Raw genomic sequence first — 13,382 nt, 5'->3', positions numbered from 1 at the left:
GAAAAAGTTCTCCTCTTAAGGTAAGAGGCAAACCACTTTACCACAGGTCCCTGAAACCCAGCCACATAATTAAGTCTCTTTAACAGTATGTCATGATCAACTGTATCAAAGGCTGCACTTAAAATACAGCAGGAACCAGAGTCAAGAGAGAGTAAATTGCCATTGGTAACCTTTAACAAAGCAGATTCAGTACTATGTAATTCCCTAATGTCACGTCCCGAGACGTAAGGGAGATTAGGACGGATGCAAGTGCAGTTAACAGTTTTATTAAAGGAGACAAAGGCAGACAAATCCAAATGGTAATCCAAAACGTAGTCAAGACAGGCAAAGGGTCGGGTGATCGGCAAACAGGCATAAACGGGGCAAAGCAGGAATCAAGGTCGCGGTCACAGAAAACAGGGTCAAGACATAAAACAAGAAACATGAACTACGACTATGAACTGGGAGTGGAAAAACCAGCTTGGACTAAATGAAATAATCTACATGAAACTAACTATATAACTATATCTATCAAGGAACATAACTTAACTAATCTAATGTATCTAATACTCCGCGCCGTGTACTGGGAGGCGCGCAGTATATATATCAACCATAATCAGCGCTAAGCGCTGGCAGCTGAAAACAATAAAGCCACACCCCAAACAACAACCAATAACAGAACAGGGAGTAGACCGAACAAAACCAAAACAAATGCACGTGTCCATGGTAAACAATGTCACGGTTGTCAACATTCGAAGAGCGGGCGCTCGCGCACCTTGCTCGTGCACGCGCATGCCCACATGCTCTCCAGCACGCTGCCTAAAGGGGAAACTGTGGCATAAAGCATCCATCTCCATTGGCGGTCCCGGCCCCCTGGGCAAAATGTCCCCAGCTGAACCAGGAGACTGAGCGGCGTCCTCAGCAGAACAAAAAAGCAGAGCGACATCCTCAGTGAAACAGGAAAGCAGAGTGGTGTCCTCAGCGGAACAGGTAAGCTGAGCGACGTCCTCAGCAGAACAGAAAAGCAGAGCGATGTCCTCAGCAGAACAGAAAAGCAGAGCGACGTCCTCAGCGGAGCAGGAAAGCAGAGCGACATCCTCATTGGAACAGGAAAGCAGAGCGATGTTCTCAGCAGAACAGTTAAGTAGAGCAATGTTCTCAGTGGACTCTGCAGGCTGAACTTGGTTGGCTGTGTCAGCGAATTGGGCATGAACAGGACTTGGTTTGTCGTATCTACAGACTCTGGTGTGAGCATACCTTGGTTGGTCATGTCAGCAGACTCGGTCGTAAGGGGAACTTGGTCGTCCATGTCATCGGTGTCAAGCGTGAGCAGAACCTGGTTGTCTGTATCAGCAGACTCCGGTGTGATCAGAGCTTGATTGTTCATGACCACAACTTCAGGCATGAGCAGAACCTGGTTGTCTGTATCAGCAAAGTCCGGTGTGATCAGAGCTTGATTGTTCATGACCACAACTTCAGGCATGAGCAGAACCTGGTCAGTACTGACTTCGGCACCGACCTGGGACAGGAACTTTTGATGAGCAGGGCCTGGGTTGGCAGTCTCTTCGACCTGGGACAGGAACTTGGCGTGAGCAGAGCTTGGGTTGGTTGTCTCTTCGACCTGGGACAGTAACTTGGCATTACAGTGGACCTCTGGAGCTGAGACCCCCACATGGGTCTCAGGCTGAAACTCTGGGGCTGAGTTCACCATGTTGACCTCTGGCTGGAGCTCTGAAGCTGAGACCTCCTCATGGGTCTCAGGCTGTAACGCTGGGGTTGAGGTCACCATGTTGGTCACCATGGTCACCATGCTAACCACTAAGCCACCGTGCACCCCTGATTTATATAATAAAACGTTTAAAATCTGCGATTACTTCCATAACCATCTTTGAAACGTGACACCTAAAACCAGACTGAAATGTATCAAAAATGTTAAAAGTACTCATGTAAGAAGAGATCTGAGAATAAACAACTTTTTCCAAGACTTTTGAAATAAAAGATAGTTTGGAGATGGGTCTGTAATTATTCAGATCATGTTGGTTAAAATTATGTCTTTTTAACAATGGCTGGACTTCAGCATGTTTATATGCAACTGGAACAACTCCATTTTCTAGGGAGCTATTAACAATAGCAGTAACAACCAACCAACTTAAAACTGGAAAAGCCTCTTTAAAAATGTGTGAAGGCAAAACATCTAAAGGACAGTTTGTAGACTTCATATTAGAAACAATATCAGAGAGTTGTGATGGTGACACAAGTTGAAACTGATGTAGAGAGCTCTGATATGACAATGTTTCTAAGAGAACAGAGCTATAGGGGGTAAGTTAGACCTTATGTCCTCACATTTATGAAAAAAATGATTTACAAATTGGTCACACAGGACAGTACAAGTCCCTAAAAGGCCACTCGAAATAGGATTTTTAAAAGTAGGATTTAAAGAGTACCTTTGAACTTTTGCATTTTGTGGAATTAAATCGGACATATATTTGAACTTTCTTTAACAGAGCTCTGATCCTGCCTAAAGTCTGGCGCACTATGTGAGATTTTTAATAATCCTTTGTGACTTTTGCTTGTCAGACTGTACAAACATGATCCCACTGTAAGCCATATCATACTGTAGAAACTCAGTTGTCATTAAGACATTAATAAGAACTTCATAAGATATCTGTAGCTAAATCTTCTATATTTGTTGTGACATGCTGGGCAGATGGCCACACAAAGACCGTTAGTGTTACTCAACGGTGTCACTTCCTTACCTGCAATTATTAGCTGGGCTCCATTTTGACAGAATCTTTGACTTATGGTTTGAATAGTGTAGGTTCGGGCCCCCCAGGTGGAATGTTGCTCATTGACTTCTCTTCCAGTTACATCGTTGTTGTGATCAACTTCAATTTCATTAATAAGTAGTATTTGTTTATTTCCCAACATCACATTTATTTGTTTCTTCTCCCATTGCGTAAGCAGCACAATGGAGAAACAGGTTTCTACTGTTGCAACATTGATATCACACAAACACCCACACACAAACACATGCATGCACACACACACACACACACACACACACACACACGCACGCATTATTTCAAAATAAGGTATTCAACCCCACCCTCTTTAACTAGTATAAATAAGAGAGCAAGCACTTCTGTCTTATCCATTAAACTTACATCCTTGACAAAACTCTTTTAAGGAAGCCATTTCTTGCTACCTTCTTCTGACAACTTTCTTGTAAGTGTGCCTACTATTCTTGATCAAATTATATAGGTTATTGTATTTAAGCTTTGGAATTATTATTTTAGCAATATTTATAGCAGGGATAGAGATTATAGGTGCTGTTATTATAGCTTTACATTCCCTTAAATAAGGTTAAGCTTTCCTTAAATAACATTATTTACCTCATTAGTAAACATTAATAAACCATGAATTTAACATAAATAAAACATCTGGAATGTGAACAAAAACAGAATTCAAAACTAATGTCACAAAGAAAGAAAAGTTAACTTATGTTAATTGAGATTTTAGATTTTAATATAATAGACCTGCTTTGACTTTAATTAATCCATGATTAAACTATGTTTACATAAATTGTCACAAATTTAACTACATGTTCCTAAATTCCTAAACCGAGCATCAGGTTTAAATAATGAAACTTTAGCCTCAGTTCTGAATTTTGCCAAACAGCTGTTCATTGTGGGCTTTATTTTACTGACTGGTATAAACATTGTTCAGTGGAGGTGGGTTTTTATTTGTTGTTGTTGTTTTTTATTCATCAATTAATACAAGTGTTAGATTATGTCAATAGAACTGGAATGTGTTAAATAATGTCTGTTCAAATAACCTTAATGTAAAGCATTACCCTATATATTAATAAATGACAGGGTTTAATCACAAAGTATGCACTGGCCATTAGGCTGTATAATTGAATCTAAAAATATATGTGTTGACAATTTGTTGATAATGCTTTATGAGCCCAATTATAAAGCATTATCAATCAATATATCAATGTCTTATTTGTGAACAAATGGGAAACCAAAATTCTTGCCTCTTTTTTGGAATATTTACTTTCCAATTTAACATATTAAACCTGAATATATGTTTGTCTTTTTTAAGGAACACATTAAGTGGAAAATCATGTCATACCTGTCACCCATCCTGGTAATTGGTGGAGGCGGAGGCAAGAGTTTTAATTTTAATGGTGTTGGAAATGGAGCCACACTGAAAAAGATCTGGGTGTGGGCCGGCGGCTGGCAGATAAAAGCCATCAAGGTTTGGCTTACTGATGGCCAGGTCGGACAGTTTGGAGAACCTGCAGGGAAGTTTTCAGAATTTTCCTTTGAAGATGGAGAGCATTTCACCTCCCTTTCACTTTGGGGAAATGGAGCTGGAACACGTCTGGGTGCCATCAAATTCAGGACAAATCGCTCCCGCGAGTTCTTTGCACAAATGACAGACTGGGGTCTGAAAACAGAATATCCAATTGATGTGGGTTCTGGGATCTGCGTGGGAATCACAGGACGTGCTGGAGCAGATATGGATTCCTTAGGCTTTGAATTCATTAACACAGTCAAGTCTACTAAGCTAACAAATGTTCAGTATCCCACACTTCATGATGTGATACCTAATGTGGCTGTTGAGGAAATCAAATCCACAACTTATGAAAATAAGACTAGTCAAACTCAAGAGTATAAGCTAGAAACCTCCAAAACAATCATCAGAAAGTCCTCCTGGTCTGTTACCAACAAGCTTGAATTCACATTTAGTATGGAAGTGAAGGCAGGAATCCCAGAGGTTGTTGAAGTATCAGCTGGATTCGGTTTCACAGTGGGAACTGAGAGCTCATATGGTTTAGAGAACAGCGAGGAGAGAACTGAGCTGTTCTCTTTTCCTGTCAAAGTCCCTCCAGGGAAAACCGTGGATGTGGACATCACAATTGGCCGGGCTACAGTTGATCTCCCCTACACTGGCACAGTCCAGATTACCTGCTATAATGGCAGTGTGCTGGAGTTTCCAACCAGTGGAATCTACAAAGGCCTTAATTACACTGATGCAAAAGTAGTTGTGAAGGAATAAACAAAAAGCCTGTAAATTCTACATTCACAGTTAGGGCTGTGTGCAGACACATTGTTTGAATGGTTAAAGATTATTTTAACACACACTCTGAGAAATGAATACAACATCTCATTTTATGTTTTCGCAGATTTAATATGACTGTAGCTTGCTTTAAGCACATTTCTTTTTATTATTACTGTTTCACACTTAAAATCTGTATCCTGTGCTTATACGTTTCTGTAAAGCTGCTTTGAGATAACTGAATTGAAGTGAAAAAAAGTTTCACTTGTTAACGTACTACTATGGAGATGATTCTTCTGTTTCATTTTAATCTGCAAAGTTTTAAATTAATAAAATTGTTCACTCCATCTGATTTTCAATAAAAACTTCATATTGCTTTTTTTGTAGACAGCATGTGCCAAAATGTGTTTGTGTGTGAGACCTCGTTAGTTTTCATTAACAATTTATACCCTTACAACAAATACTGCAGCAGACACTCCCCACTCACATAGTTTGATAAAAAAAAAAAACTTCCTAAAAGTTCATCTAGATTTCTTTTTATAGTACAGTGAGCTGTGTATTGAATTAAATGCTCCTTCCACTGATCAAGTCGATGGTACACTAGTGAATCTTTGTGTCTCCTAATTCTCTAACACACATGGGTTCTCCTAACAAAAAACATGTTTATGGAATATGAAAAAAAAAAAAGATAAACAAAAGAAATTATAATAATAAAAATAGGAGAATGTCATATTTTGGACAGTGAAGCCATTCAACTGTGTAAATCTCTAGCACCTCAAGAGGGGGCTCTTAGTTTTAAGTTATAGATAAGATATAGTCTAATTACATTTGATATCTGTACCCTCTTTTTTATTGTAACTTACAAAGCCATGGAGATCTGCTATGAGAGTATTTAAAAAACTAAGGATTGTAATACATTTTAGTGGTATAAAAGAGATCAAAGAATGAAAACAAATGGCACTGAATGCTATATATGAATGCTATAGCATTCCTCTATATAGCTATAGCAGCTGTTCCACCTGGACTGGAAATTACTGTAGGAACTCACAGTGCAAAATCCAAAAACATTTAGCAGACGCTTTCATCCAAAACGACTTACAAATGAGGAAATACAAGTAAAGCAGTATATGAAGCGGAGAACAATACAAGTAGTGCTACAATACAAGATTTTTAATTTAGTTCTAGAGAAGCAAAAAGCACAGAGTAGAGGTGTAAGAGCCAGAGTAAGCGCAGAATTTTTTTAAATTGGGGGGTTAGGGTTAAAGAAGTCAAGTGTTCATGGAAGAGGTGGGTCTTTTGCTGTTTTTTTTTAAGACAGGGACAGATTCTCTCCGGATTGAGGTTGGAAGTTCATTCAACCACTGAGGGACAGTCAGCTTGAAGGTTCTGGAAAGGGACCTCATGCCTCTCTGAGTAGGCACTACCAGGCGTCGGTCGTTAACTGATCGCAGGTTTCATGAGGGAACATGAACCTCAAGGAGAGTGTTGAGACTACATAAAGTGCAAATACACAACAATGTGAGATGAGTGCAAGGCAATAAATACACCGGACAGAGCAATAAATACACAGGACAGTAAATACACAAGATAATAAATACACAGGATAGTAAATACACCAGATAATAAATACACAGGACAGTAAATACACCAGATAATAAATGTCACATAATGTATCTTGACCCAAATCTGCAGTCATTTTTGAAAAATTGCAAGCTCCGAATATTGCGGATTTTGCCTGATTGCGCGTTATTTTCTGCGATCACCTGAAGGTAATCCTGAAGGAACTGGTTATATATTTTATTTTATTTATAATTTATAATTTTTTTTAAATTTTATTTTCCCCTACATGCCTGGGAAGTGTTACAGATCCTTCTTGAACAGAGACCATGCTTTGAAACACGACATTGTACACAGTAAAGTGTTTGAAACAAGTAGGGTGAATTACAATGTTTTATTCATTGGAAATTTGAAAAGAAGCAGAAATTCATCTCCACAGCAGTAAACTAACATAAATAGGTATATAAAAAAATTACAAACATTTTCAGAAAATCAAAAAAGCAGATCAATCAAAACCTGTGGGTCTGCATCACTTGTACACTGGTAAGGTAAAGCAACAAAAGAATAATTATGGTCACCATTATGAAAAGCCAATAATCAAAACTGAAGAAGCAGAATTAATGATTCATTATTTAAAATGTTTCACAAATCAATTCACTCTCAGCCTCTGGCTCCTCAGCAAGCTTTTTTGTGGATTCATTCACATTTACTTTTGCATCAGTGTAAGTGACCCCTTGGTAGCTTCCACTGGTTTTAAACTGCAGCACACTGCCATTATTGCAGGTAATCTGGACTGTGCCAGTGTAGGGGAGATCAACTGTAGCCCGGCCAATTGTGATATGCACATCCAAGGTTTTCCCTGGAGGGACTTTGACCTGAAACGAGTACAGTTCAGTTGTCTCTACAGTATTCTCTAAACTTTGTGAGCTCTCAGTTCCTTCTGTGTAGCGATATCCACTTGATACTTCCACAATCCCGGGAACTCCTGCCTTCACATCCAGGCTGAATGTCTCTTCAAGCTTGTTGGTAACAGACCAGGAGGACTTTTTGATAATTTTTTTGGAGGTTTCAATTTTAGATTCTTGAGTTTGTGTAGACTTATTTTGGAAAGTCATGGATTTCATTTCTTCAAAAACCACACTGGGTATCACATCATGAAGTGTGGGATACCGAACATCTGTTAGCTTAGTAGACTTGATGGTGTTGATGAACATGAAGCCTAAGCAATCAACATCTGTACCAGCACGTCCTTTGATTCCAACACAGATCCCAGAACCCACATCAACTGGATATTCTGTTTTCAGACCCCAGTCTGTCATCTGTGGAAAAAACTCACGGGAGTGATTTGTCTTGAATTTGATGGCACCCAGACGTGTTCCAGCTCCATTTCCCCAAAGTGAAAGGGAGGTGAAATGCTCTCCATCTTCAAATGTAAATTCTGAAAACTTCCCTGCAGGTTCTCCAAACTGCTTGGACTGGTCATCATTAAGCCAAACCTTGATGGCTTTTATCTGCCAGCCGCCGGCCCACACCCAGATCTTTTTCAGTGTGGCTCCATTTCTAATACCATTAAAATCAAAGGGAGATCCTCCTGCCCCACCAATTTTACGGATGCCTGCCAAGTATGACATGTTCTTGCTCTTAATCTGTACCTTAAAAAAAGAAAACAAATATTTAGGTTTAATGTGTTAAAAATAAATTATCAGAAACATATACCGTAGCCTTCTGCCTACTGTATATTATTTGCTCAGTGCATACTCTGTGATTGAAACCAGTCTAATATAATATAATATTCTTACATGTCAGTGTGTTTGTGTTTGTGTGCTCCCTCGCTCTTTTTACTTCAGTTTGCGCTTCTGTCTCTGGCTGTCCTCCTATAGGTGGATTCCTGTGGCAATCACCATTAACTGATTGAGAGGGCTTGACCAGTTGGAAGGTCGGAACCCGACTTAAAGAGGTGGCGTTTTGGTTTAAAAGCAGCACATTGAAGACTCATGTCAGGTCCTAGGCTCAGTGTTATGGTGCGTTCAAGTTCTCCTAGGATGTTTGTATTTACGAGTTGCGAAGTCTTAACTACGACGTCAGGAGCGTTCAAGTCACTTTGGTCGGAGCAAGATGGCGGTGTACCTTCTTTTAATTAACAACAAAAAAATACAGAAAGTTTTTCAACTCTACTTCTAAAGAATGAAGAGCAAAGAATGCACATCAGGTGTGTTTTGCTTTTTTATGTTTTTAATCAATTTATGAAGCCACCGTAAACTTTAAGGTTACATATTATATAGTAATTGTACAATGCTATCGTATTTTATACAGGAAATTAGCTTGTTTTACTGTAAATAAAAAAGCCTGACAAGGACGTTAAGAAATTTGCTTGTATTTAAATAATTACTGCATATACCAGACACATAATAACTGAAATCAGCTACTGAGGCGAATAAACATTCAATTTCAACAAATTTACAGTCAACTAGAGAGTTATATCCATTGATTCCGTAATGTTTTCTTACTGACACGCCCCCAACTCTGAAACTCAGTGCTTAAAGAAAATCCAGTTTCCCACTCGTAAATACGACTTTCTGCTGGCGTTCATGTGTGTTCAACTCGTAAATACGATCTTTTCGATATGACTTGAACGCACCATTAGACCCACTGTTAGTCCCACTCTTAGCCCCTAGGCTCACTGTTAGAGCCAACAAGGTTAAACTCAAGAAGGTTAGAGGGTGGGTACCACCCCTTGTACTTCTAGTTAGTTAGTTTTTGTTTTGTTGATGTTTTGGCAGTCATGTTAGCTACTTTAAATACAGCCTAGTGTAGTCTTATTTTGTCATGTTTATTCTTTTGGCACCATCCACGTTCTCTCTCCTAGGTGAGACTAGTTTCCCCATCGTCATGGTTTCATGGTTGTCCTGTTCTTAGTGTCTGTAAATGCCTGTCCTTTTTTTGTTTCTTGTAGAAATCAAATCTACAACCACACCTCCAACCTCCTGTCCTACACATATCCACCATCACTACTATCATGCACCATCCACATATCCACCATATTACTATCATCCACCCAACCCACAATTGTAATTTGTTCTCATTCTTGCACTCACCCTAGGCTTTTGCCTTCTATGGGAACGTAACAAAATAATATATATTATTATATGAGCAAATTACACGAGGAGCAGTATTAACTCCATCATAATTGGTTACATACAGTTTATTGTAACCACAATATGTCACACTGAAATGTATGTTTTAGGTTGTAAATACACTCAAAATCCTGTGGAATGCCATTTGAGGTCAATATTAAATAATTAACAATGAGGACGGAAACCATTTTGTTAAATTACACCAAATTAAAGTGATCATTACAGCTAGGTCTATACAAACAGCAATATACCGGACTACTAGAGTATATTATGTTTGTTATCCTCTTATTCAAAGATCATACAATTAATCGTTTTTTAATGTTTCATTTTAATTTGTCTCTTTAGAGGTGCATAATCCATCTCTGAATATGCCCAAATTATTCCAGTGTAAATACTAACATTGCTTTTGGGCTTAAGTCTCTCACTCTGAATACAGGCCTTACTCTTTTTTTTTTAAACATGATTTATGCTTTATTAATGCTGACATTCATGACTTGTTCATGTTAGCTAATGCTGTAAGGAAGAAATAAAATAAAAAGTAAAAAACCAACACAATTGGGCATGCTGTTACAGGAAATGATTCTCAGTGTGTGGTGTGATGCAGCCTGACACAAAGCAGAGTCTCCTATACCACAGTCATTTTTTTTATTCATTAAAGAGTGAGATATCCTCCAAGTTGTGCTGTTATAGAAAATTAATCAACACCTAAGAAATCAGAATCGAGCATTCAACAGCACTGTGGTATAAATAAAATGAGTTAAAGAAACATTATTATAAAGCATTACCATATATAGTACCAGCAAGTTTAGGTATTAATTATGTAACTTACCATCCCACTATACCTGCTGTAAATAAATATTACAAAGCTTAAATATGATAAGCTGCATCATTTGATCAAGAATAGCAGGCATACTTACAAGAAGGCTATCAGAAGCAGGAAAATGTTTTGTGAAGGATCAAAGTTTTATGGATAAACAAGCTGCAATCTTTCATATTTATACTAGTTAAAGAGGGCAGTGTTGATACTTGCCTCACATGTCTCTAGAAAGTGTACAGTATGAGTGTAAAGTCAGCTGTTATATTTGGCTTTTTTCCAGAAAAACGTGGGAAGTGAAATTGTCAATTCCTTAAACGACTTAATGTTTAACATCTTGTTAATCTAATGACTTCCTTCAGGGCTAATCTAAAGACGTTTCACTGTTACAATAACCAACTGATATTACACATAAAGAGCGGGATCATTATTAAGTAATTAAGTCATTTATTTTAAATAAAAGCACAAGATACTTGAAATTTGTGGATTTAAATGGATATTTCTCTATGTATTCCATGTACAGTAATATATATTAATCTCTCTTCTCTCTCTACTAAATCACATACAGTTGTGGACATAACAGTTCTGCATATTTGACCCCTTTTCCAACGGTGACTATATGATGTTGAGATCCATCTTTTCACACTGAGGATGACCGAGGGACTCGTACACGACTATTACAGAAGGTGCAAATGTTCACTGATGCTCAAGAATGCGACACGACGCATTAAGAGCCGGGGGGGGGGGGGGGTGTAAAATATTGAACAGGGAGATTGGTGTAAATTGTTATTTTGTTTGAAGGTCTTATTTTTTTTTGTAATTTAGTATTGCCCTTCAGAAGCTACATAATATATTTACAGTAAATGTTTCCCAGATGGCAAAATAATAAGTTGCATAACTATGAAAGCATGCAACTTCTCACTTATTCATAAAACATGCATGACTAAAGTTCATGGAAAGTTAATGGTCACATCATGAGACATTGTACCTTAAGATGCGTGTGACACAAAAAATCCAGTAAGAATGTAGAAATAAAACATTTAATTAAATATTTAATAAAGTAAAGTGCAACCCCAATTCAAAAAAGTTGGAACAGTATAGAAAATGCTAATAAAAACAAAGAGGAGTGATTTGTCAATGTACTTTGACTTGTATTTAAACAAAAAGCATATAAAGACAAAGTATTTGATGTTTTACCAAATCAACTACATAGTTTTTGAAGGTAAACATTTATTATGAAACTGATGCATGCAACATGTTGCAAAAAAAGTTGGGACAGGGGCAATGTAAGAGTAATAGCGGTGTTACATGTTGAAATAAGAAGGTGATGTGAAACAGGTGAAGCAACTGATATTACAAATACAGAGCGGGATCATTATTAAGTAATTAAGTCATTTATTTTAAATAAAAGCACAAGATACTTGAAATTTGTGGATTTAAATGGATATTTCTCTATGTATTCCATGTACAGTAATATATATTAATCTCTCTTCTCTCTCTACTAAATCACATACAGTTGTGGACATAACAGTTCTGCATATTTGACCCCTTTTCCAACGGTGACTATATGATGTTGAGAACCATCTTTTCACACTGAGGATGACCGAGGGACTCGTACACGACTATTACAGAAGGTGCAAATGTTCACTGATGCTCAAGAATGCGACACGACGCATTAAGAGCCGGGGGGGGGAGGGGGGGGGGTGTAAAATATTGAACAGGGAGATTGGTGTAAATTGTTATTTTGTTTGAAGGTCTTATTTTTTTTTGTAATTTAGTATTGCCCTTCAGAAGCTACATAATATATTTACAGTAAATGTTTCCCAGATGGCAAAATAATAAGTTGCATAACTATGAAAGCATGCAACTTCTCACTTATTCATAAAACATGCATGACTAAAGTTCATGGAAAGTTAATGGTCACATCATGAGACATTGTACCTTAAGATGCGTGTGACACAAAAAATCCAGTAAGAATGTAGAAATAAAACATTTAATTAAATATTTAATAAAGTAAAGTGCAACCCCAATTCAAAAAAGTTGGAACAGTATAGAAAATGCTAATAAAAACAAAGAGGAGTGATTTGTCAATGTACTTTGACTTGTATTTAAACAAAAAGCATATAAAGACAAAGTATTTGATGTTTTACCAAATCAACTACATAGTTTTTGAAGGTAAACATTTATTATGAAACTGATGCATGCAACATGTTGCAAAAAAAGTTGGGACAGGGGCAATGTAAGAGTAATAGCGGTGTTACATGTTGAAATAAGAAGGTGATGTGAAACAGGTGAAGCAACTGATATTACAAATACAGAGCGGGATCATTATTAAGTAATTAAGTCATTTATTTTAAATAAAAGCACAAGATACTTGAAATTTGTGGATTTAAATGGATATTTCTCTATGTATTCCATGTACAGTAATATATATTAATCTCTCTTCTCTCTCTACTAAATCACATACAGTTGTGGACATAACAGTTCTGCATATTTGACCCCTTTTCCAACGGTGACTATATGATGTTGAGAACCATCTTTTCACACTGAGGATGACCGAGGGACTCGTACACGACTATTACAGAAGGTGCAAAAGTTCACTGATGCTCAAGAATGCGACACGACGCATTAAGAGCCGGGGGGGGGAGGGGGGGGGTGTAAAATATTGAACAGGGAGATTGGTGTAAATTGTTATTTTGTTTGAAGGTCTTATTTTTTTTTGTAATTTAGTATTGCCCTTCAGAAGCTACATAATATATTTACAGTAAATGTTTCCCAGATGGCAAAATAATAAGTTGCATAACTATGAAAGCATGCAACTTCTCACTTAT

At 37.6% G+C, this 13,382-nt stretch overlaps 2 protein-coding genes across 2 annotated transcripts; one reads left to right on the top strand and one right to left on the bottom strand.

Annotated features, from left to right (window-relative positions):
• The first annotated feature begins 3,001 nt into the window (after nucleotides 1–3,001).
• LOC128625180 (aerolysin-like protein) lies at nucleotides 3,002–5,405 on the top strand. Its single transcript, XM_053653309.1, has 2 exons — nucleotides 3,002–3,204; nucleotides 4,087–5,405. Exon 2 carries the CDS (start codon nucleotides 4,108–4,110, stop codon nucleotides 5,044–5,046), a length of 939 nt encoding a protein of 312 aa, XP_053509284.1. The 5' UTR covers nucleotides 3,002–3,204; nucleotides 4,087–4,107; the 3' UTR covers nucleotides 5,047–5,405.
• A 1,830-nt stretch (nucleotides 5,406–7,235) lies between these two features.
• LOC128624683 (aerolysin-like protein) lies at nucleotides 7,236–8,234 on the bottom strand. Its single transcript, XM_053652344.1, has one exon. The coding sequence runs from the start codon at nucleotides 8,232–8,234 to the stop codon at nucleotides 7,236–7,238; it is 999 nt and encodes a 332-aa protein (XP_053508319.1).
• Between the last annotated feature and the right edge of the window lie 5,148 nt (nucleotides 8,235–13,382).

The sequence above is a fragment of the Ictalurus furcatus genome, chromosome 21 (assembly GCF_023375685.1).
Source record: "Ictalurus furcatus strain D&B chromosome 21, Billie_1.0, whole genome shotgun sequence".
NCBI classification, from domain to species: Eukaryota; Metazoa; Chordata; class Actinopteri; order Siluriformes; family Ictaluridae; genus Ictalurus; species Ictalurus furcatus.
Note: the sequence above shows the minus strand (reverse complement) of the source record. Positions and strands in the feature narration are given on the sequence as shown.